Source organism: Periophthalmus magnuspinnatus, chromosome 9 (assembly GCF_009829125.3).
Source record: "Periophthalmus magnuspinnatus isolate fPerMag1 chromosome 9, fPerMag1.2.pri, whole genome shotgun sequence".
NCBI lineage: Eukaryota > Metazoa > Chordata > Actinopteri > Gobiiformes > Gobiidae > Periophthalmus > Periophthalmus magnuspinnatus.
The window spans coordinates 18,626,907-18,653,242 of record NC_047134.1 but is presented as its reverse complement, the minus strand read 5'-3'; the positions used below and the strand labels follow the sequence as shown (position 1 = coordinate 18,653,242).

Here is a 26,336-nt window from a genome sequence, read left to right as displayed (position 1 = left end):
TGGGCCAGGATATATATATATATATATATATATATATATATATATATATACATATATATATATATATATATATATATATATCTCATTGGGGATTTGGCCTGTAATATGCAGCAAAGCATGAATATGCAAATGATGGATTCAAAATATATATTCAAGTTATATGATGTTATCTCACTGTTCATTTTAAAGGTACTGTAGGTACTGTACTGTAACTGTAGTTACTATAATCATTATATTCATTTCAACTATGTAAACTATGTAATCTGCACTAATGTTTGTTCTTGAGTCTTGCAGAAGTTATCTTTTGAAAGTTGCAGGATCCCACGGGAAGAAGGTCACTCTGAATGTGTGAAACAGAAACATCTTGGGAATGACCTTTGGAGATGCGAAAACAAAATGTATTTCTCTGTGAATCTTATCATATGTTTTTATTTTGTTATGTAAACTATGTCCCCCATCCCTTGAGAATGCATTTGTAACTAGGGTCCCTAACTAAATAAAAGGAGGAGAAAGACGGTGGAGACTTCAGAAAGGAGTGAGGTTGTAAACTGAAGGTTTTGCCTCCCCGCTCTTTCTCCTCAATATTGAGACAAAATAATCTCTCTTGTCTTCTCTTCTCTTTTGAACTGTAATATAGGTTAAAAAGGTGAACCTATCAACTTGGTCCTTCGAGCCGGATCCCAATATACTGGAGGACTCCAGCGGATGTCGGAGACCCAGGAGAGACTGTGGCCACAGCATATGAGACCTTTTCCAGGACTGGTCTCTTCGATATCTTTTGGAGTCTAAAGGTTGACGGGATACCGAGGGAGAGAGACGAGACGAGTGAGTAAGTCTTGCTTTAAAAAAACGGTATGACTGGGGGTCATGCGCGTAGAAAAACCCTAATTATCCTAGGCTCCAATTAGGTACTAAAACCTACTAATACTAATAGTAGTAGTAGTACTAGGGACGGATACGGAGTCCCGTTACCGGGTAAAATAGTGATATTTTACTGGCTGGTACAAAACCGTGGAATAAAAAGCAAGGGTGTGTGTGAGAGAGAGACGTGTGAGTGGAGATTCTGAACCACTAGGTGACGAATCTCATACCAAAAAGGTTGGGGAAATACGGTGTATTTCTGTGGATGCAGAGGCAAGATCTCTCCGCCTGCTGAGGCTAAAGTGAGAGATACCACACTAATCACTCGTACCAACCTGTTATTGTATTCCAGCGATAGAGACCTCCCTAGGAGTTAAAAGCTGGACTAAATTTGAGGAAATAAAAATGGGAAATAAAACTACAAAATTGACACCAAAAGTAAAAGACTAGAAAGCCGTGCACGCAAAATATCCTGAAAAATGTACACAGTTAGATTTGTGGGTAACAAAATATAAATTTGAAGGCGAGTTAAAATCTTCTAAAATAATGGAGCTCCAAAATAAAATCCAAAATAAAATCCAAAATAAAATCCAAAATAAAATCCAAAATAAAATCCAAAATAAAATACAGGAAAAATGCAAAAATAAAGAATATGATATGTGTAAACTATCTATCATTACTATACTATCTATACTATACTATACTATACTATACTATCATTTGGAAAGATGGTTGGAATTGGCACAAGCCAGAGAAAAAGGCCAACCAGAGGCAAAACGTAAGCAACAAATTATGCTTAATACAAAGGAGGAAGATGATTTCACCACTGTAATCTGTAATAGCGGCTCAGCCAGAAACACCGGTACAGCAGGCTCAAGCCGAGATAGAGGGAGCAGTAGCGGGAGGGGAGCAGCAAGCGCCCCCTCCTCCGTATCACCCATATCAAGAGGCAACAGAGCTATTACACCAGATGAAAACTACACAAACTAGAAGTGAGGCAAAAGCTAAAGGTGAAAAATACTGTCCCATGATGACAAACAACTCCTAGTTAGGTTGACAGCATTAAAAACAAGGATCCAAAATAGATTCACTAGGAGAGCAAATTATATGAAAATAAACAGAACTAAACAAAAAGAAGATGAAGCTGGTAATGAAAATTGTGCATACAGACAGCAATTAAAGAATGCTTTGCACGCTAATTCTACCACAAGAATTCGTAATTGGATTGACAAGCATTATATAAATTTTGCTACAGGGGCACTAGACCAATATGTGGATCATGCAATGCATGCAGATAAAGTGATAAAAACCACAGGAAGGAAAAATACTAGTTGATTTACAAGCTGCATTAGGGTGCGGACGCACCTTACCAAAAGTTACTCTACTTTTTAGTTTAGTTTTACTTTAGTTTGTTTATTATTGTGTCTTGCATACAAAGAATGCCGAGCCCTTAAATTCCACAGCTTATAAGACACCATTAACAAAAATACAATAGTCCAGATGTGTGATACAACAAACAAAAACAAAAAGAAAACAAAACAAACAAAATCTACTAGTTAATGGGGTACAAATTTCTTTCTTGTGTGATACTGGTGTGTGCAAAACCACCATGAAAACTAATGTCCCACATATGATACACAGTGGGGAGAGCAGCAAATGGAGAAATTACACATGTTTCACTGACAAAACCTGTCATGATACAAGATCCGAAGGGAAAGACAATAAAACTAGCTGTATTGTATTTCCCTGACTGCCCGTTAAATTTGTTGGGTCGTGATGAAGTTCAGACCAACAACAACTTATATGTTATTCACCCAAATGACGAGGAAGAACTGTTTCCCTGAAATGCATTAGAACTTACACAAGAGGAAGAGGCCATATTAAGTGACGTACCACAGTGTTTGTGGTCAAAAGGGCCATCTGATATAGGTCTGATTAAAGGGGTAATATGGGTAACAATTAGACCCAAATCTGAATACAGACCTTGTGTGAAACAGTATAAATTAAAACCTAATGCTATACAGGGGATTAAACCAGAAATAGAAAGCTTAAAACAAGCAGGGGTAATAGTGGAGTGTGATGATTCACCTTGTAATAGTCCAATATTTCCTGTGAAGAAACAAGCACCATCTACAGGATGGAGAATGGTACAGGACCTACAAGCTGTAAATAATGCAGTAATTCAGTGAGCACCGTGTGTGCCAGATCCACACACACTATTAAATTCACTCAGATCAGATGCTGAGGTATTTACAGTTGTAGACATTAGTAATGCTTTCTTCTCTGTGCCTATACATAAAGATAGTCAATTCTGGTTTGCATTTACTTTTGAGGGACGTAGATATACATTATCATGATTAGAACAAGGTTATTGTGAAAGTCCAACAATATATTCACAGGCAATGTCGGCTAACTTAGCAAAATTTAACCCACCTAAAGGAAGCCAAGTACTTCTGTATGTGGATGACATACTTTTGGCTTCCCCAGATAGAAAATCATGTGAAATTGATTCAATTGCTCTACTAAAATTCCTAGCAGAAAATGGCCATAAAGTGAGTAAAAATAAGCTTCAACTTTGCAAAAATACAGTGAAGTATTTAGGACATAGTTTGAGTGCTGGAGGCCGTACAATAGTAGCAGGACGTAAAGAGGCTATACTTAAAGCACCAAAACCTCAAACAAAAAAACAAATGATGTCATTTCTAGGATTAACTAATCACTGTAGACAGTGGATAGCTAATTACGCTGAAATCACCCATCCATTGAGTAAAATGATGTATGATGTGACAATAAATATGCATGACAAACTACAATGGACAGAGGAGAGTGAAAAAGCATTTACAGAAGTAAAACAGGCCTTAGTTTCTAGTGCTGTGTTAGCACTTCCTGACTATGACAAACCTTTTGTGCAAATGGTAGACGTCATTTTATGACGTCAGTTTTAACACAAAAACATGGGGATAAGCTCAGACCAGTGGCATTTTACTCCTCCAAATTAGACACTAGTGATACTTTTACCTATTTTACCAAAAAATATTTTAAAATATGCAGCAATTTTGACACATGGTGTCTCACATGTATCAACAGTGGGGATGGTAAAGCATATAGGTCAAATATATCGGCAGGTAGGCAGGCAGAGCTCCTAACCTTAGCCAAAACCGAATCCAATCTACTGGTAACAATAAATAATATAAAGAATAATTTGACTAATAATGGTCAAGAATGTTGGATGTTTTTGCTGAGACCTCATGTATCAGGGATAGATCCTATTTACATAGATCCTATTTACAAATTAATTATATGTGAAATGTTACAAACCCCTGAACCGGTTCTGAGTCCCAGGCTGCAAAGTAGCGGAATAAAAATTAAAGCAACAGTAACTTTTACTAAAGAACAAGTGTTCAATATGGCAACTGGTGTATCTGATTTTGGAAACAATTGGCTAACAATGATAGAACAGGCATCAAAGTACTTTAATAAAGACTGTGTTGCTTGTACGGGACCCAGACCGCTTTTGAGAATGGTACCAACACCTCCTGAATTAACAGTGCAATGTGTGGAGGATATCTTAACTAAAACAGCACCAGAGGCACTAACTAGGCCTGAAAAACAAAAACCAATATTTGAGGCCAAATTGCCAAAAGGAAATTACACCTGTATCCAACGCTCAAATTCGGTAACAAATGTTTTAGGTAATATTGATGGAAATCTATATGAAAAACATTTGTTTGGCCCAATAGGTACATCTGCACCCCTTTGTCCTCAGGTGCGGGTGAGATGGCAGCGGTTATTAACCTATTGATCAGGGAACGAAGACAAGGAATACAACAGCATCCACACAAGGTTAAAATTGCTACAAACACAGCGATTGATACTAGAACCGATGAGACCAGTGCTCTGCAGCGCCCAAACCCCCTTAGCCAGTCATCCCAGAAGGGGGTACTCAACCCAGACTGCTCCTTTAAGCGTCTATTCATCGCACGCAGGCTGCCTATAGCTCTAGTCAGGCTTCCGTCTGCAGCGGTATTGTTAGGGATGACCACGCAACAGCTGGCCCCAATAACAGAACAAACTCCACCCCGTTCTGCCAGGAGCATGTCAACAGCTATGCGGCATAAGTGAGGTGGCGCTTAATTGCTCGTGCACTGCTTCAAACCCCTCCTGTGTGTAGTTTCCCAATTTTTGTAGTGGATGTAGTTGATTCTGTCTACGTTTTTTATTGGGAGTGATTGGAATTATAGCGGCTATTAAAGGAATATTTTCAAATCCTGTGGCAATTTGATTAGCTAATTTATATTTATCAGGAACCCCTCTGGGCACTCCAATTCTCATCAATATAAGTCGGGTCATTTTCTCCCCAACGTCCCTTGTATTCTCTTTTAGGTCTTTTGGCATGGTTTTCAATTTCAAATGGGTTTTGCTTGGTCAATGCTACTAATTGTTGTTCTATTGACATTACTTCTATAGGTATTATCAGATTAACTAGAGCACATACTCCAGTAAATTCATTTGGCATATTTGCTCTAAGTATTTTCCCTCCACAGTACCAGTAGATGTCATTGTGCAGTCTGGGTAGTGCTTTATTTGTAGTCAGATTTTTTTCATATAGATTTCCATCAATATTACCTAAAACATTTGTTACCGAATTTGAGCGTTGGATACAGGTGTAATTTCCTTTTGGCAATTTGGCCTCAAATATTGGTTTTTGTTTTTCAGGCCTAGTTAGTGCCTCTGGTGCTGTTTTAGTTAAGATATCCTCCACACATTGCACTGTTAATTCAGGAGGTGTTGGTACCATTCTCAAAAGCGGTCTGGGTCCCGTACAAGCAACACAGTCTTTATTAAAGTACTTTGATGCCTGTTCTATCATTGTTAGCCAATTGTTTCCAAAATCAGATACACCAGTTGCCATATTGAACACTTGTTCTTTAGTAAAAGTTACTGTTGCTTTAATTTTTATTCCGCTACTTTGCAGCCTGGGACTCAGAACCGGTTCAGGGGTTTGTAACATTTCACATATAATTAATTTGTAAATAGGATCTATGTAAATAGTTTTCCAAATGCATTCATTAAATTGATACTTAATTTATTAAATTTCAGTTAAATAAACAGCAGAAAAACTTTGAACAAGGTTTACCCTTAGCTATTTAATTAATATTTGGTCATGTTCGGCGGGCCAGATTAATAAGCCCGAAGGACAGTGTGTGGCCCCCGGGCCGTAGTTTTCCCATGTCTGTTCTAGGCAACAAATTGACCAAAACAAAATATCGGCCTGTGCTGGCGGTTTAAGACCGATAGACAATATGCTAAAAAGTCCAAATATCGGCCTCATATATCGGCCAACTGTCATATCGGTTTATCTCTTATCATATGTGTAACATTCCAAAATTGTCTGGTAGCCATTTTTCAACTATAAAAATGTTTATACATTTTTCCAGTTTGATTTATCTAAAAAAACGTTTCCACAGTTATTGTTTGTTATTCTCTTTTAATGGTGTCTTTACAAATGATGCTTCAGCTGTTGATTACCACATGATGGGTCTTATACCAAAAGTGGGTCAAGGGGTGTTATCAATAAGTTTCATTCAATTCCATGATCGTATGCTCTCTAACAACCACTCTACAATCCAGACTGGAATAAACTACATAAACTATAATGCAACCCATACACATTTGTGATACTTTCCCCCTTTTAATTTGCAATGATTGATGTAGGAGGTCATCTGAGCCCAACTGTTTATCCAACTGACCTTCATGTAAACAACAGTGCACTGACAGCTGAGTGGCACTGATGACCGTCACTTACCTCTGGGGACAAAACTCTTCCTCTCATTTCAACACGCCTCTACATCTGATCCTGAGTCACCATCAAACCTGCCAAGAATACAGCATAAACGTCATTGGCTTACATTGCAGAAAATATATACAGGGAGCATGGGAAGAATTGAATTTATTTCATTTATTTATTTGAAAGGACAATTTACAGTTACATCTGTATACAGACAACAGTTACATGCCTGAGGGCAAAGATACAAGATTCTAGATTAGGAACGAATTACTGTAATCTGCAGTCCTTAAATACGACGTGACTGACATTCAATCATATACATCTTCCCTATCACACATTATATTACTGGGGCAGTTATAGCAGCCGTTTGATGTTCAAATGACAAGATTATCTATAAAATAACTTGATAACTAAAAGAATAGATTTGTGTATTTTTGACAAACTGTGAAACAAGCTCTCAAAACAAGACTGAAGCCCTGAGCATTTATTTTTTTTCTTCATACATTGACTTTTGAACGCTACAGTTTCGATGGAGTAAAAGAGACAGCCATCAAAAGACAGCCAAGTTATAAGTGTTACTTATTTAAAATACTGTTGGCAAGGCAGTACAATTCTCTGGACACAATACGAGCATTAAAAAGTCCAGTTTGGGTCAGTAAATGGGAAATGGCAGAGTGTGCATTCTCACCATTGAAAACAGCAGCCGCACAGGTCCCAGTGGAGCGGCTCCGGTGAAGGCTTTATTTGGTCAAGGACTGACCCCAAACACAATGCTGCTTTGTGCCTATAAATGACAAAGCCAAAAGACATAAAATGTGTCATTGCTTAGTCCATAATACAGTTGTTCTAGACACAGAGTTATGACATATTGCAAATTGAACTGAAAACCTTTTGGTCAGAAACTACTATATTGTTTTTTTGTTCAATATAATGGTAATAAATTAATGATATAATTCTAGATCAAATATATAGGCTTGTGTGGATTTGTTTGCAAGTAAAGAAATATTTGTTACAGTAATCTTCTAATAGTTATAAAATATTTCAGCATAAAAAAGTTACAATAGAGTGGCCCTTTAGCTCCCAAAAGTTTCTCAAAGTTTAAAGTACGCAGAATATTATTGCAATGTACAGTCATGAGGAAAAATAAGTTACATTTAGACCATAATCATAAATGTTTGGATTTCTAAAAACATTTTCTGTAACAACCAAGAACTGGTCAAAATGTGTCATAGCCCAATTTCCATACCAAAAATACAAGTATCATAGCTTGTTCCACAATGACCTTTATCTATCATTTGCTATGGAAACTATTTAGTGCTGCGTTGCTAACAAAAGAGTGAGATGAATGCGGTGGTTGGCACATAGGCTGCACACATGGTTTAGCCTGACTGTGGAGATGTCTCAGGCATCATTGGAGCTGGATCTTTGAAGTGTTTGCTCCCTGTTTACTGATGCCAATTATCAGGTATGCAGCCTTCAGAAGAGCACAGAGCGTGGCGTCTTCGTGTGCGATGAACGCTCCACCTAAAACGGCACCGCAACCTATCCCTGTGTGTCCACTAATACTGTTTAAGAGCTTGGGCCTGCCTTGAGAAGAATGCTTTTAGAAGATGGCATGTGGTGCAAATTAGCTAATATATTCTTCTAATAGTAATGTGTATGCCTGTGTACCTTTATTTAGTCTGTTCGATTGTGTAAAGTAACAGGTATATACATTTATTACATATATATAGTTAGTTTGTTGTGACATTTTCTCAAGTTTAAATAATTTCACCAGCATTTCAAAAACAAATTCAAAAACAAAAAATATATTGCTAATTGTGTTTTTATTGACCTGTGCCTTTACATAAAATAAAATAAACTACCATTTTTATATCAAAACAGCATCCCTATATCAACTTTCCAAACATGTCAAGTTGTAGTGTATCTTGCTGCTAAAATATCCATCATTGTGAATGTGTGTATACATGTTTCTTTAGATAGGCCGCCACCCACGAAGACATGTCAGGTAAATATTTGGACTGAGAGAGCGTAGCAGTGTCCAGTGTCCAGAGAGGGACCCTGCCATTCGAAGCTATCAATCCACACACACACTAACATATATACGCGCGCACACACACACACAAAGGACAATGACATTTAAAACCAATGGGGACATGTGATACTGCATTAGGAGCGTTTACTGAAGACTCATCTCCCCAAACGTTAACGTGAACATAGCTGTAGGTGTTTAATATTTTAATATTATGGTTTAGCTGCAGACTTTAATGCAGCTCAAAACTAGACTGAGAACTCACCTCTTCTCCCTGGCATTTAAGTCTAATTAGACAGAATATCTTGTGTTTTACTGGTGTTTGCTTTGTCATCATGTTATCTGTACATTTGTTTTTTGCTGACTTTTGAGTGAGGCATTTTGAGCAGTTTAAGTTATATTTAAATGTGCTACATAAATAAAATTGTACTGAATTTAATTGAACAGTTTGTCACAATTTTTCTACCAATATCACATCTATGGTCTATAGATCTATGTAGCTTTTTCTTCTAAATTTCTAGTTCAATTTTTGAGCTAAATTTTAAAATAAGATTTTTTTTTTTTTTTTTATCTCATTACACTTTATGCTTATATTATTTTTCAAACAACAGGTGACAATTTTTGGTTCAACTATGTTTAGAGCAGTAAAAAACTTCCTGTATTCTACAGTCTACAAATGCAATGTCTTGGGAGCCCTGATTGTTCATTTGCCAATATCTTAAAATAACATGATCTAATCATATGATAATCCTTTATTATTGCTGTTGATATAGAGATAGTAATAAATCTTTGTTACATTATGCAGGCGTATTGAATTGTGGGTTGTTTGTCATATATAAATAGACAGGTGACGAGAGAATGTTTTTTTTCTGGCAACCCAAACCACGCAGTCATGTGTTAAAAGATGCCATAATATAAGCTTGTATTTCACTAGTTTGGGATATAAACTATTTTTGACATAAGAAAAGAGGAAATTTTATAAATATTATTTCCCATAAATCACTGTGCATATTTGATATTTATATTACTGGGCTTCAGACAAAATGAATGCTGTTTTGGGGTTGCAAGGTTTATTGCAACTGAATCAAAATTGAATAGGTCACAATAATAAAAAGGCTGCAAAAAAAAGTGTTTTAAATATTCTGTATCCATGTACATAGTGCATTTTTATCCAAATCTGGTTAGTTATTTTTTCAAAATTGTTCAGCCAAATATGCTGATTTTAGGGTGAATTTGTGGTACAGTTGGATAAATATCATGAGAAAATTGACCATGAAACCAAGATCGCATTTTATTTTACATTTATAGATGTTCTTTCTGGATATTTATTATGAAAAAACATAATACAGGTATAACGGCTCAGAGAGAAGAACATCATCACATCGTAAGCTCTAAAAACAAACAACTAATACCTTTTAAATACAGCTGTCATCACACTTCAGAAAGCGGTTGTCCTAGGCGATGGCACATGAATGCCCACGTCTCCCTGGTAACGCTATGTGCTCTTACACCAGAAAACCACATAGGGGAGCTGCAGCTTTTTCCTGAGCCCTGCAAAAGAGACACACACACGACCTCCATCATCAGTGTACATCAGCAGTTACAGTGGCAGTCACAATGCATGCAAGCTCCACTTAGGACATTTTGTACATAGCAGGAACAATAGGAACAAGCTAATGCGCTGCAATATTAAGAGGGGTAAATAATGACAAGAAATAGACAGGTATGCTAATTGACATGGTGGATAGCAACAACTAATTGCGATACATTCATTCCTCAGTTTCCAAATGTGTGATGCATACATATAGGCCTGTCACAATAACAAATTTTCAAGTGCGGTATGTTGTTGAAGTAAATATAGACGATACACGATAATATTGACAGGAAACTGTAAAGCAGAATTATCCTCAAAAAAGTATTGGAAATGTACAAAAGTGATAAAAAAATATGAGCTGCGGTAAAGAAATAACACAATGCAACACATAAGTAGTTAGTTTGTATCTATAATGACTCATAGAAGTTCATAATTCAAACCCCGACACCTTTAATTTAATCATAGTACCTAAAAATAAACAAAAATTTCCCTAGAACTAAGAAAATGTACCTCAAAAATGACTGTTCCATCTGGCATATATTGAACGATAAATCGATATAGTAATTATCGTGACAAGCCTACTTATATATAACTTTATTACAGTTAATTTTAGTCAGTGATATTTGTAGTTTATCAAACCTGTATTTCTGTGCGTCATGAATTAGGTATAAACTTTGTAATTTTGGCTTCTCAAAATTGTAGAAAATCTTAAAAACAAAACCAATTCACCTCCATTACAACACTGATCCCTTAAAATGTTTGCTAAAATTCCCCATAACGTTCAAATCATAGTCTTTCTTTACAGATCATAATGTAAACACAGTCCGACGTCGAGGCCAGTGATGTCACCTTCGGTAAATATGAACGGCAAGAAAAGGCATGTTCTAATAAATATCATTACACGGAGAGCAGCCGAAATGTGCCACCATACAGACACGCTGAATCACTTCACGAGCAGCAAGATAAATGAGCTGAAATACAAAGGCTATTTTTTACAGTTAACTGCAGGCCACAAAGTAGACGGCTTCAGTGAACGGTTAGAGGAAAGATAGGGTTAGTCATGTTGTGTAGTGCAATTAATCCGTCAGCGAGAGTGCGAAAATATTTTTACATGTAAGGATTATGGTAACACAATGAAGAATAAATTATAGAAGTTCAAAAGAGTTTGGTAAATAAATAAGAAGGATTACAATCTCTGAAAATAACATAATAATGGTTTGATCCTGGGTGGGATACAACAGAGATTGATGTCCTTTTAACTTTGAAATGCACGCTTTTACAATACAATTATGGGAACCGGTTTAGTTTAATATATTTTGCAACACTGTTACTAAATGTATAACTTTTGAATTTTTATTTATTTTGACAATTTTAATTTTAATTTATGAAATGCATTTATTGTAACTTTTACTTGCATTATCTCAGGCATCAATTTACATTTGTGACTAACTTAGAAAATGATCAAAGCAAAGTTAAAACAATACTATGGAACTGAAAACATGCTGTAAAATCCACTGGAATCCTTATGTAAATATTGTGTCCTGCTTGTTACAATGGGAGAGGGAACTGTTTCATTAAAAGCAGACCCTTGTCATCTCTGGGTCTTTTGTTTGGCTTGGGCTCTCCAGTGCTGCTAGCCACATCGACAGCGGGCTAATGGAGGAAGTGTTTGACATTACGGACACAGCAGTGCTTGTTTTGGAGATGGTCATGTGACTGTGACTACGGGCCACACAGTAACCCCTCCATATACTGTTCCCCCATGCAGCCGAGCGCGGGGGGCTCAGGAACTGTCCGCTCTGCAGGGAACCGGCCTCGGTGTCAGCTTCGATCCCCTGCGAACCCAAGTCAACATGCCTTAATGCCCCCGTCACCTAAAGTTACACTGTCGGGTTTGTAATTAGCCGACCGGACAGGAGAGACCACCTCCCCCCACCGGAGGACTATGGAGGGTGCTGCGGGGAGGCCATTTTGAGATAAAAGTACATTTTTTAAGGGTGAATGGTAATTTGTAATCTGGGTTCAGCGTGTAAGTATACAAAGAAAGTACGGTAAAAGATGTGATGAAAAGTAAGATGATAAAGGCAGAAGTAAATCAAGTGAATTATAGGGGTGTGTTTGGGTGTTTTTTTTAGATTTATATGAGCCAAACCTCATTAACCGATTCCATTGTTCTCTGTGAGTGGTCAGAACTGTAAAAGGTCCTATATTATACAAAATTGACTCTTGTGAGCTTGAAGATATGTTATAATGCTGTTACCTCCTCAAAAAACTTTGAATTGTAAGATTCTATCTGTTTTGTGTTGTTATAATTCTATTCCCTCATTAAAAAATATATCCAGAGTTGTGTTTTGTTTCATTCACACGTTTGAGTAGTCTTTTATTATTAGTCTACATCTTCAAAGCTCAAAATGCTCAAAATTATGTCATGAAGCAATAGTTTTCAAGTTAACAGATACATTTTACCTTTAGCTCAGTGGATGGGCAGTTCCAGGGCTGAAATCATCCAAATGATTCTAGTGAAAGTGCATGGCGTTTAAAACCACTTTGCACTTCCTGTATTACCACGTGACATCACAAAGTGGAACAGAGTGTTTTCAGTTTGAGAGAAGAACTCACAGTAAATATACAGGGTTTGTGTGTTAAACATGCGTGAAAGAAACAAAAAAAAAAAACAACTCCAGGAATATTTTAGCGAGGAAACAACACTATAACATGGATCAGAAAATAGTGTAATATGGGCCATTTAAACCTCAATATCGCAGAAAGACCCAGAACGCAGATAGAACTTTACTATTCTAAGGGGCTTCTCAGTAAAGTTTTACATTTTGGTGAGGATCTGAATCACTTTTTATATCCAGATGTTTTGTAAGAAAATGTTTGTCAAGGGAGTCAACTAACAGGAACTGCGAAGCTTTCAATAAAACAACTCGTAAGTGGCATGCAAATCAAATAATTTAATGCTCTTAAACTATTAAACCAGGTCGATATGGGATCAGTTTAATTCAAAATGGCTATCACACCACACTACCGGGGCAACTGCTCGCAGCCTTGACCCAGAAGAGCCGCATGTGCTAAGGGTTTGCGTGGCACGGAGCCGGCCTTGCCACATGGTCCCTCATCTTTCACTGTCACCGTGTTTAGGAGGAAGAGATCAAAACAAACGTGTGGTGGCAGGGAGTGGCCACCATGATGGATCGCTGCAGTCAACATCGGACAGCCCAAAGCCCATTCTGATTGGACAAGAAGTCTTAGACAGATTCAGTTTCGTGATGACATGGCTGACAAAGCAATAGCAATGACCCCAACACAAGGCATGAGCGTGTAGTCTAGTAAAGTCTTTTTTTCCAGATCTCTTTTGAGCTGTAAAGACATTCTAAGTTCAATAAGAAGAGCATGTATCCCTGAAGTAGTCCAGGCCACGTCAATATTACTGCAATATTATAGTGATGCATGTTTATTTGTGCATTTCACTTTAGACTTTAATCACTTTAAATGTTGCAAGATATGACAAACACCTAAATGAAGGTCTATAATAGTCATCCATCAAAAGTCATTTTTTTCCCCATCTTTCTGGTGTAGGAAGCTTTCATAGTCGCATTTCATAGTTTTATTATATTTATTCGACAGACAAGTTGGAAAGAAAAAAGTGGCCAAACTGAATATACAAACGCGCTGGAAGGGCAACTGTAAAATGGCGGCTAGGTCTTTAAGTGGAAAATGTGTCCATTACCAGTCGACATGAATCACACTGGCAGGGATGTGGGCGTGAATTCCAAGCACTGGTATCAGTTCCATTTTGCACATTGTTTACCTCCTGTGTGACTTCCTGCTTCTTCATCTCAGAAGAGGAGCACAGGAAGGCCTATATTCCCCACTCGCGCCAAATCTCCTATACTAAACCCAAACAAAAAGCCACATTGTAGCCCGTTTTCCTGTCTCCTTTTGCAGCACGGTCTCTTTCAGGGGTGTGGTATCGGCATTCCTCAAGGTCAGATCCTAGTGTATGCGGCTGATCCTGTAATTTCACTGTCCCGGTGAGGAGGGGTCCACTTTAATGGACATGATACCCACGTCAACGCATGCAGTCACCAAGTGCAGTTGATTTAAACCTCAAAAGGACTGTCTGATCTGAGTCTTCACTACCAAAACCCCAGCACCTGTAGCTGATCATTAATCAGTGCTAGTGCAGCTTCTGCAGCTCAATGAGCGAACAAAAAGAAAAAAAAAACTTGTGTCTTAAAGCAATGGCAACCCATGCTTGTGATTGTAGTAACTTTTTAAAACAGTAAGAGTACAGGGTACATGCAGTTCCTTTAAGACCTGTGTCCAAGTTCAGAAGAGCTCCGGCTGAAAAAGCGAGGCGGCTGATACTGAGGAAGGACAGATGGGGCAGCCATGAAGAGAGGGGGGTTTCAGACTCAGACCTCAGCTGCAGAAACAACAAGCAGACCTTCTCATATTCAAATAAATAGTGCACCAGAGGGGAGCAGGGAGGGGCAGATAAGGAGGAGGCCTCAAGGGCTGAGGATGCTTCTCTGCTCAGGACTAACAGAGACAGGCCAAGCAGGCACTGATGGATTTATAATGAGCCCAGACGGTGCCCTTGAGTTTAATATGAGGCTTAAGACGTATTAGAGACAAAGGCTGCAGATCCTCCTCCACCAGGAGAAAGGCCTTATTAATTTGACGAGATCGGGGAGGCCCAGGGCCCACATCAGTGCTTCTTTGTGGTAGGAATGCCAGCTATTTACCGGCGCTCCAATAGGGCTGAGGGGAGAGGCGAGGTGATGACGACTGGGGCCGCACTGCTACAGATAGAAAAGGATACTTTTCAAAAGCTAAAAGCTTCCCAGTGTTAAAACAAAGAACAGCCAGAAAAAGAAGAAGTGATTTTGAAAACAGATCTGACCAAATACCCCCCATCCCACAACTCCCGTTCTCTATGTCCTACACAAGCATTCCTGATGCTTTTCTAAGAAATGTTGTTACTAATACTTTAGTAATAGTAAATAATTATTTCTACAAAGTGAGAAGTGCATGCAACCTGGACACACCGTAGAGACAAAATGAGATGCTAATTTAACTATTCTTAAAATGTTTGAGACAGAACAGCAAAATGTTGGCTATTTCATTAGTGTACAGACATACAGTGTACAGAATATTTTGTGTATCTTTAGCCATAGAGAGAGCGCCATATGCTATTAAAAAGTTTACATTTTTTGACAACTTCATGTCCACAAGTAGAGCCAGACTGGACAGAAAAAAGACTTTCAGGGGAAGGAGATGAAACTCTCGTACTTAATGAAATAATGTTTTAGTATTATTTTGAGATAATATAAGCCTAACATAAGTCAATAAATGTATTTATTTATTTACTTATTTTCCAAAGCCCTTGTGAAGACAAAAAATACATCTACATTAACCTTGTATTTGACTTTTTCAGTTTACTGAAATTGTGACAACAATTTCCTTCAAATAGCCCACTGGTGCTTACTGTTATTGTGACATAATCAGTTGGCCACTTGCACAGTAAATATCTAACTAACCACCAAATGACTGATTCCTTAAACAAAATTTGGAATTGGACAAAACAGATAATTGCATAATAGTTACTCATCACTGCGGTAAAACGTTTCGAAATGTATAGAGAAAATGCGCTCTGCAGGCCTAGAGTATTTACTCTGAGGACAGGCCAGTGCACATGCGGTCTAGTACATTAATCTATTATCTGTAAAATTGGCTGTCGAAATTAAAACTTTGGCCTGTGCAAGTAAAATATGATGAACCGAGTGGTTATTTGAGGCTTGTGTCACGTGGTGTGGCTGCAGCTGAGGTTATACCTGGGGAGCGTTTATTGATTTCTCGGTGCGTATCGCGCAGAGGGTCTGGCCTCGGCTGTCAGCGGTCAACAGCTCACTTCCGCTCTTCTGATTCTGCGATTTGCACTAATATTTAGAAAAGCTCAGGTTTTACGCGTGAAGCGCGCAGCCGTGCATGGCCCCACAGTCTCAGTCACGCAACATGAATGTAGAAATCATCGTGTTTACGGTCAGCGGATTAACCTGTGATTTATTATATGTGAAATGATGTGAGCGGGCAATTAATACTGAGAAACAGACTGGGAGCGCCATAAACGGCTTCATTCAGTCAGATACTTGAGAAATGAAAGCATGGCTGCGTGGTCATTTTATTCATTTTATTTTTATTATCTTATTCAACAAAATTCTTGGAACAGCCTTACGACTTAATTAAGTTTTTATGTGTAGCCACATTACAATTTTAGCCTTTATAAAACAAATGAGTGAGTGCCACATAAAAATGTATATCAGCTGTTAAACTTCAAGGTTAGGCTTATATTTTAGGAAGTTTGTAGCGGACACAAATGAGTCTATTTTCGTAAACAGCCGTGCGTAAAAGTGCGTCACAAACCACAAGGCCACAGAAGGTCGCGTAATATTATTCACAGACATAATAATGAAAATAAGTAAAATAATAATAATTTTTTTTTAAAGTCAATTTGGATTAAAAAATAAACTAAACCAAACGTGTGCGATGATGCATTGTGAATGATGGAAAACTGCTTTACTCAGGCTCTGCAGTGCTTGGGGAACATGTGAATGTACATTCAAATAAAATGTTAAACGTAAGCTATATGTTTAAATTATTTGCCAGAAAGGAAGAGTAACCTAATATGTATTCATATAGGTCATTTTAGAGATTTGCCACTTGTAAAAAAATACCAATTTGTTCATTTGCTAAAGCCTAAATATATATTTAATTAGACTTATATTTGTGGGTTTAAAATCAAACAGACCACTCGTTTTCCTTATACTGTTTATAAATGAACTTGGTCTTTAGGACAGCACTGTTCTCTCCGTGAGGGCAGCACGGCCCTGCTGCGGCCTGCACTAAATTCCAGTCTCTTTCCATTTCGATGTGCTTCTGCATTTCGTCTGTTCACACCTGAGCTGCACAAAAGGCGCTTCCGACCTGCAATGACAACGTGAGGCTGCACATCGGCTTAATATTTGATAACAAAAAATATTACAAAACATGTTTTAATGTATTTGATAATCAGCTTATTAAAGAAATGATTCAATGTTTCCAAGTAATAAATCTAGACTATCCATTTCCCTAAACAAATAGACTGAGGTTTATTTATGCTCACGGGCTCCAGCGGCGAAACATCCAAAACAAATAACCCTAATCCCTTCACTGGTTTATCTCATTAGTGCCCCGCTGAAGCCTTCCGCGTTTAATTCACCCGTTGCTGTGTAAATGGGGCTCTATTCGGAGGCCACTGTCCACAAAAAAAAGGTTTGGCTTTTGGTTGGCGCGCACTAAAGGAGCAGGACAAGCGACAGTGCCAACGGAGCGCACAAGGTCAAGTTTAATACAGGGCCTGATATGTTAAGTAGACTTTATTTGCAGTCTCTTATTGAAACAGCTACCCATACCCCTAAAAGTGTGAGTAAAGCAGGACTGTATAAAACATAATGCCGAGATTAAAGTGGCATTACATTTAAAGCCATTAAGCGCATAATAACCCATTGTAAAGGGGAATTACAATGGAATAAAGTTAAATTGGCTTAGAAAAGTTTGTTGAACACTGTCCAAGTTGTTCATTATAAATTCTTTATGGTTCTGCCTACATAGGTGAAAACACAGTGCACTCAGCTATGCGTAAAAGGGGACTAAAGCCATACGTCATTTACGCACTGTAAAATTTGTGAATGTTTTTATTTATGAATATTGTATTTGCAGTGAATCAGTCTGAGCAAAGCACTTTGAGTCAGTGGGGAGCAACAATACAGTAAAACAAAGACGTTTCATCCCAACGTCATGCACTGTCTGGATTCAAAATAGTACAAATGACTGGCGAGGTCTTGATGGAATAAAACACAGTGTACAGAGCGCAGGCACTTTTTTCCTGGTGGCGCAGAGGAGGCGTGGATCTAGCCCTCTCTGACATTCTCGCAGCAGTAGTAGCGTCTCCTGAAGGTACGACTCAGATGACACCACCTCGCCACCGTCCGGAGGAGAAACTGCCTTTGCTCCGTCAGTGAACTATGAGCCGACACCAGGACGGACTTTAGACCGGTTGTGGAACGCTTTTCTCGCCTTTACCAAACTCTGGGAATACTTTTTCCAACTCTTGCGAAGCGCGCCGTGGCGGAATGTGAGAGTCCCGTTTTGGCGCATGTTCCTGCCCATTGTGTGCCTTCTCCTGCTTTCTGCACGGTTGGAAAGCGGAGGGGAAGGCGGAGGGAGATTTTTAAAAACTCGATCTCTCGCCTATGGACGACGGCGGCCCCCTGTCTCCCAAGGCCAATGCTTTCAGTATTGCCTCTCTGATTTCGGCTGCGGAGCTAACAGGAAACGCGGCGTTTGATAAACTCAGCAGCGGTGGCCTGGACAAGCCAGACCTGCACAACAGCACGTCTTTTAAAATGCACTACAGCACTGTCACCCGGGAAATGGAAGGTAAATGGGTTTGTTAATACATACGGTTGCAACACTGTCCTATTCAACAGTGGTCCCCAATTCGCGTTTACAAATTGCAGAATCAAAAGTAGGCTGCACAGTTTTGTATGAAGCAAATGCAAGAAAAAAAAAGTTAAGTAACTGCCAAGAGCGCGCTGAGTACAAAATACCATAAATGAAATAAGTGTGAAAAAATGCCCAGAGCACTGTTGTCACAGTCAACTTTAATCCATAACGGATATCACCAACTTTTCCTAAATACTGCGCGTTAAGAGAAACGAGAAACCGAGTCCTGTCCATTGATCCGTTTGCCCAATCAGAAGCTGGCCAGGGTCACCTGTTTGTTTGTTCATGCAAATTAATGAGTGTTTACCTTGTTGACTCCAGCGCATCTATTGTTTGCATTAGGGGCTTATCCATAAGTTTAACAGGGCGCCGGAAAGGCCATTTAAAGGGGCGCGCTTTTCTGTCAGTCAGTTTCGTCCCAAGGCAAGGAAAAGGCACATTACCTGCAGTTCCTTATCTACATAGGAATAAGAACCGGTTTTATCGCAAAGGGGAGGCCCTCTGCGTCAGATAAGAGACCAGCCTGCCTCACACTTGAACACTCAATACTCCAGGAGTTACACAGAGCGATTGATCCGCAGGGCCGCCCGTTTTTACGCACTCGCAATTGTATTATTTTCACTTCTATTTTGGAACGACTTCGCCACCTTCAGAAAGATTTAGCTGGTAGTAGCTAAATTGTTTTGAATGCAATCGGATATTATTGAACACGGACACTTTTAAACCAAATATGCCACATTTGTGACATCCACATTTGGGAGTGACTGAGCCTCTTGCTATGTATTTTCACTGACAAACGATTTTGACGCATTTAGTAAATCCACTTTTTTGGGATGATTTCAGCCATATCCAGTCCGTGGCTGACGCAGCTGTCCCATTTTTGCGATGTTGCAGCCTTCACGACGAGCAGCCTGAGCAGCCTCAACACGCCGGGAGGCTACCACCTCTCTCCGTCCCCCGGGGACCCATACGGTCAGCATGAGTCCCACTTTGAGCCGTGCCCCACTGCGCAGCACAGCTACAACTACCCGGGCTCCAACCCGGGCCAGGCCCCGCCGAGCGACGGAGGCACACCTAACTGCTCATCGTCCTCCTCTAACTCTACCCCAAACAGCAAAAACATCGTCAAGAAAAACCCCAAAGTTGCAAACATTAACGTTCAACTGGAGATGAAAGCATTATGGGACGAGTTTAATCAACTCGGGACAGAGATGATCGTGACTAAGGCGGGCAGGTGAGCGCAGCACAGGCATCAAGGATTTAACAAACAGGAGGGATATTATTTTAATATTACCAAATTTAGTATCTACATTAAAATGTATTCCAATGTTTAAAAATAATTTTAGTATGGAACAAGAACAGAATATTATAGTGATACAAATATAATTATTATTAGAAATTTTATTTCATTTAAAACATATTTTGGAGCTTTGAAACCATTTGTTTGGTGGGCATTAATTTTTTTAACAGTTGCATGTGAATTAATGAGCCTACATTTGCAAACATTTGTTGATTTAATATGATATCTGCCACACTGGCAGCATCTGATAACAGTGTGAAGTTTTTTTCATATTAAATATAACTGTAATCATATGTGCTATTATACCTGTTTTATTGGATTTGACTGTAACACTTTTACTGATGGAAGCATTATAGAGCCTTATGGTCTAGCAGCTGCTTGGATCAGGAAAAAATGTTGTTGTCATTCATTTAAATTTGCCTGGATTAAAATAAAAGCGCGAGTGAAATTTGCTGTTGGTAGTAAAACCTTAATGTTGGATTTAGATCCAATGATTCCTTTATATAATTGTAGAATGCCAGTGTGTTGATGATCGGTTTCATGTTGAAAGTGGGATAAAGTTTCAGTGTGACAGGAGAAAGGAGATCCGCAGAGCACTTTAAAAGCTCCTCCAGCCTCACCTAGCCACAACACTGACGTTAATTGAGCGTTGATTTTAGGATCCCTTTCACTGACTTGGAGGATTACCAAAGGTGCTGGTGGTCACCGCAGTTTACACAATCATTTTATGACTAATTCGTAAACTGAAAAGAAAAAAACCCGTTTTATTCGTTACACAAAACATTGCGGATATAAATGAAAAGCTGCATATTGTACATAAAGATAAAGTAGGTCTAAATATAGTTATTACTATAGTTTCAGACATCAGAAAATGTTTTTTCAGCACGTGCATGTTACCTACTGGAAATCGTCAAAAGAGCAGAAGCAAAATTAAAGTGACTTGCGCATGGGTCAAAAGAAATCAAGACTCTCCACTCAGGTTTACGCACAGCAATTACATCTTTTTATTTAGCAATACGTACAATGCTTGTTGTTATAGCCTATATATTGAAATATACACTGAAACGATGAATAAAAATAACAACTATTAACTTGTTATTTGTACAGGAGGATGTTTCCAACTTTTCAAGTCAAAATATTTGGGATGGACCCGATGGCAGATTATATGCTTCTTATGGACTTTTTGCCGGTGGACGACAAACGTTACAGGTAAAAGTTCTTTAAAGATCTTTATTTAGAAAGTGAGTAGTGAGGACTGTGTCTAAAAAAAATCCAAGTGCACACTGCTTTTCTCCAAACTACAAATTAAGCGCGACAAGAAAACGCGTTTCTGAGCGGGGCATGTGTTGTTCCACAGGTATGCTTTCCACAGCTCCTCGTGGCTTGTAGCGGGAAAGGCAGACCCTGCTACGCCGGGCAGGGTGCACTACCACCCGGACTCCCCAGCTAAAGGCGCGCAGTGGATGAAGCAGATCGTGTCATTTGATAAACTCAAACTGACCAATAACCTCCTGGACGACAACGGCCACGTAAGTGATCAGTACACAACACGATTTTACGCACACAGTCTAAAGCGTTAGAGAATTACGCACAGGTCTGACACCTTTTATTGATTGTAATTAAGGAGAACAGACAGTGGAAACACTCGACAATGTTCAGCAGATACTTTATGACACAATTCGCGTTACAAGTTGTTACGCAATGGAGGTGCACGCTCTGTTTAGATGAAAATGTTCCAAACGGTGCGGGTTGCAAAATAGAGCTTTATCTTTATGCGCTCTCAGATTGATCGATACACGTGATTTAACAGGCAATAAAGCCTGTAATTCTGACGAAGGTTTGCCAGAAACCCACAAGGCTGACCTCCAGAAGGGAGGAAAGGAAATGGAATATTTCACCACTGAAAATCAGACCAGACGCGTGATACTAAAGTGTTGCTTTTCTCAACTCCTTTGTGTGCAAGAGAAAAGGTGAAAGTTCGTGACCAATACTCATGAGAGGAAAGGAGAGCCTGACATGTGCGCATACACCATCAACTGTCCAGTGTTTATGCTTTACAGTTCATTTAGTAAAAAGATAACAAATAGGCCTACATACAGTTTGACATACTGCGCATTTCTGAGAGCCCACGATGTATTTTTAATATTGTTTTGAACCTCGTTTTATTGTAGGCTTTACTCGGCTCCAAATGCTGAAAACATTCACGTGCTCTTTGTTGATTGCAGATTATTCTAAATTCGATGCACCGCTACCAGCCCCGGTTTCACGTGGTTTACGTGGATCCGCGCAAAGACAGCGAGAAGTACGCAGAGGAAAACTACAAGACGTTTGTGTTCGAGGAGACGCGCTTCACGGCGGTCACTGCGTACCAGAACCACCGGGTAACAGGCCCTAACACATTATTCTGACCCTAACATACATTATTCTTCAATTATTCAAACTGCATTCGCCTATATCATTATCTATATTTATATATTTAGATTTATTCAATGTTGTTTTTGGTGACTGCATGCTGTTTGTAACTATCCCAGAGGGTGTTTTTATTTTCAGGCTGCGGGAAGCTATGCTATAATTTCTACGTTAAATGACTCATAACTTAGCCTTTTTTCCAACTCAAGAATTGAAAAAAAAACTATATACACACGTGTACATATACATATTTACACAGTTTAAATTGTGTTTGTTTGCTTGTTTTATTATTTTTAGGACACACACATCCACACAGACAAATAACAGAAAGAAGGTTTTGGGTTTAGACTTAAAAATATTTGCCATACTATTTATTTAGGGACTAATAAATATATTCCATAAGACTATACAAATGCTGAAGTTTGCTTAAATATTTACTATTGTTTTGAATGCTTGAAAAGACAATACAAATGTAGCCTTTTTTACGCAACCCTATGAGATGTTTCAACACTTTCTTGTCCAGTCAAAACAACATGTGGGGAGCTGGCATGGTGCATAATGTTGATTTTGCCTTGTTTTGCAGATCACACAGCTAAAGATAGCCAGCAATCCTTTCGCAAAGGGATTCAGGGACTGTGACCCAGAGGACTGGTAAGAAGCACTCAAGTAACATCGTGTTTCTGCATGAAAGTGAAAGTCAGAATGTTACTCGTAGAATATTATTACTTCATGCTACTCAAGAAAAAAATTTAAAACGTAGAGTGATGGCAGTATTGAATGTGAACAGACAAAATAAATAGATGCAAAAATAATATCACCAAAAATGTAAATCTGTAAATTACATTGTTAAAAAAAATAAAAAAGGAAAAATAACAGACATTTTAAAATCTCAATTTTTTTAATGATGTCCCAGAGTTCACCAATTGTTTTGTTGCGCCATGAGAATATTTTTACCTCAAGAATGTGTAAAAAATAAAAAATAATAATAATAATGAAACAACTGCAATGTAACCCACCCCCAGCTCATCTGCCCCCACACGTTGCAGTTTTTTTTGCCCCACACAGCTGAACTTTCACCATAAGATAATAATGTTTAGTAATCACAATCTATTGTTAAAAACTCACTCAAGCACACCCTTCTGTCACTGACAAATTAGCCAAGTCCAAAACCCCACCCTTCTCTTGCCAAATGAATTTAACTTGCCTTCTGGATTATTATTTCAGCTTTTATTTCCATTATCAGCAAGATTCTGATTATTTTAAACAGTCTAAGTTTACATTAACAGCCCAGAATAGTAAATAGTGGCCTGTCACTGCAGAAATGTTCCTTACAATGTAATGGTGTAAACTCTTAAACTATGCATCCATCATTTTAAAATATAATAAAGAAAATGTACCCTTGGCCGTATGTAACTGTATCCTTTCCCCTGTTGCAGGCCCAGGAATCACCGGCCCGGCTCGCTGCCAATTATGAGTGCCTTCGCCAGAACCAGAAACCCCATGTCGTCTCCCCCTCAGCAGAACGGCGCAGAGAAAGGTCTGTCTAGCAACACGCTATACTTACAATTCAGAATGTGCAAACATGAAGCATTCACAGTCACCGACTAAAGGGCCTTTCTTCACTTTGTAGCATAGTTTCACTCAGATCTTAGACGCCTGGATCAACTTTGGCCACAAAAAGACTTTTAATTAAATTTTCATCAGCTCCTGACATATCAGAGACGACGTATGACATAGTAATAGACTAGTTTTTTGGGGTTTTTTTCCATTACAAAGGTCAACGGGTTTGTAAGTAGAGTAAACTAGTGTTACTAAATAAAGAATTGTACGCAGTATGCTAAAGAAAGAAAACTAATATGAAGATAGTGGCTTTATATTGCTTGCTATGCTTTAATACATATTATGAGCTGCAGTTTGGTTTATTTCATATATAAAAACATAAAATTAAATCTACAAAAAAAAAAAATCTAACTTCTATTTTTTTGGCTTGTTAAAATAAGAAATGTAATAGTTTTGTAGTAATATTCTGCTTTCCTTTATTTATGTGCAACAAAGCTATGTATATTTTCATGTGTACATATTGAAATTATTATTTGTAGATTCACTTAAGAGGTTTATTTTCTATCTAACACATGTCTCTTCTTGCAGAGGACAGCCGGCGAGAGTACGAGCGGGACCCCAGTGGCACCCCCATCCACGGCGACCCCGCTCACCAGCTCATGTCCCGCGTCCTCAGCCCCGCCCTACCCGTCCCCGGAGGTCTCCACGCCGTCCCCCTCACCACAGGACGTCCCAGCCCACCCCACGACCTGCGCCCCGAACCCCACCCCGGCGCAACCCTCCCCCCGGACACCCTCCACCACCACCCGTACAAATACCCCACCACTTACGAACACTACTTGGGTGCTAAAACCAGGCCAAGCCCCTATCCTTTACCCAGTATTCGGCACACAACCTACCACCATCATATGAACCCCGCCACAGCTAATATGTACTCTGCCACTAGTGGGCCGGCAAACTACGACTACGGGCCAAGATAATGACGGCTGGTGGGCTAAAGAGGCTAAGCACTGCGGGATGAAGGCAAAACAATCCTGTCTATTGAGTCCTAGGCAACCTGAGTGGTGCATTCACAGACTAAAAACTGTGGTATTTATTTAAACAAATGCGCCATTGCAGGAAGTTTGGGCACCTGCTCTGAGCCAATACAAAAGGTCCATGTTGACCTATAGGCCTATCCCACATCGGGCCGAAACAGGAGCAGTGTTGACAGTGAAGAAGCCAGGAGGAATCTTCATGCCCAACTTTTGATCACGGACTGGAAAAGTTGTTTTTGTGTTTGATGCACTTTGTGATTTTTTTTTTTTGCCTTGTTTTTAATGCTTTCAAAAAAGCCATATTATGTTATATAGTCTGTCAGCCTTTTGCATAGACAAGATGTTTGCATGCTGAGCTCATCAGAGAGGGAACACACCGTGGATGTTTTTGTTTGATGTAAAAAAAAAAATTAAAAAAAAAAGATAAATTTTGGAACATCCTGAGCCACTCTGAGAAGCTTGTACCATGGCACTGACTTGCAGCAATTCAAAGTAAATAAAAAAATGAAGCAGTTGACTGTTCTGTAAAGTGTAAAATAAACATTAAATTCTTGTAATTCATAAAAAATATGTGCCAATCTTCCATTCAAAAGGCCTGTGTGTGCAGTGTCAGTGCTGGAGGCAGAGAGAGAAAGCATTTACCTCACTGACAGCATTGTTCAGACCGAACTGGCTTTTGAATGGGCCGAGGTATCCACCGCTGTTACAGTCAGAGAGAGAGCTGTCCAAACATCAGGGAGCTGCATTATGCTCAGCTCTTCCAATGTTCCAATCTGCATCTGGATTCAGAGGAAAAGCAACATGCACTCAATGACCACACTTCCAAGTTTGTATAGAAAAAAACCCCAACATGTTTTATAAAGCAGATTTGAAACTATAAAGGCACTATTTGGAAAATGAAAATAATCAGAAATAAGATTCAGTGTAGTAAGTTTATGCAGAAAGTTTGAGATCAATTATATGTATGGTCAGTAGGTCTTCGTCCAATTTAAATCCAGGAGTGTTTTAATGGATTTGCTGAAAGATACTGACAATAAATAAATAAAATAAAAATAAATACGTAAATAATTTTTAAAAATCCACATTTCCAGGGGCATGCACTTTGTCCATTTTGCATATTTTCCTAAACTACAAAAAAGGGAGGTCTTTTTCACAGTAGGCCTTCACAGTTAGGCCTATCTCTGTAAAGCTCATAAATAAGG

General features: G+C 38.8%; 1 protein-coding gene across 2 annotated transcripts; it reads left to right on the top strand.

Annotated features, from left to right (window-relative positions):
- The first annotated feature begins 18,182 nt into the window (after positions 1-18,182).
- tbx1 (T-box transcription factor 1) lies at positions 18,183-25,771 on the top strand. 2 transcript variants are annotated; one of them, XM_033973338.2, is made up of 8 exons: positions 18,183-18,762; positions 19,723-20,062; positions 21,236-21,337; positions 21,486-21,657; positions 22,354-22,509; positions 23,121-23,188; positions 23,974-24,074; positions 24,686-25,771. In XM_033973338.2, the coding sequence occupies exons 1-8, from the start codon at positions 18,576-18,578 to the stop codon at positions 25,075-25,077; spliced, it is 1,518 nt and encodes a 505-aa protein (XP_033829229.1). In that variant the 5' UTR covers positions 18,183-18,575; the 3' UTR covers positions 25,078-25,771. The 2 variants fall into 2 exon arrangements, with proteins under 2 accessions (XP_033829229.1, XP_033829228.1); XM_033973337.2 differs by having other exon boundaries at positions 19,672-20,062; positions 24,686-25,770.
- Positions 25,772-26,336: the final 565 nt, after the last annotated feature.

Coding starts and splice junctions, on each gene's coding strand:
- tbx1 (XM_033973337.2), top strand. CDS start 18,576: ATGGACGACGGCGGCCCCCTGTCTCCCAAGGCCAATGCTTTCAGTATT. Junction 21,338..21,485: donor GTGGACGACAAACGTTACAG/GTAAAAGTTCTT, acceptor GTTGTTCCACAG/GTATGCTTTCCACAGCTCCT. Junction 24,075..24,685: donor GCAGAACGGCGCAGAGAAAG/GTCTGTCTAGCA, acceptor CTCTTCTTGCAG/AGGACAGCCGGCGAGAGTAC.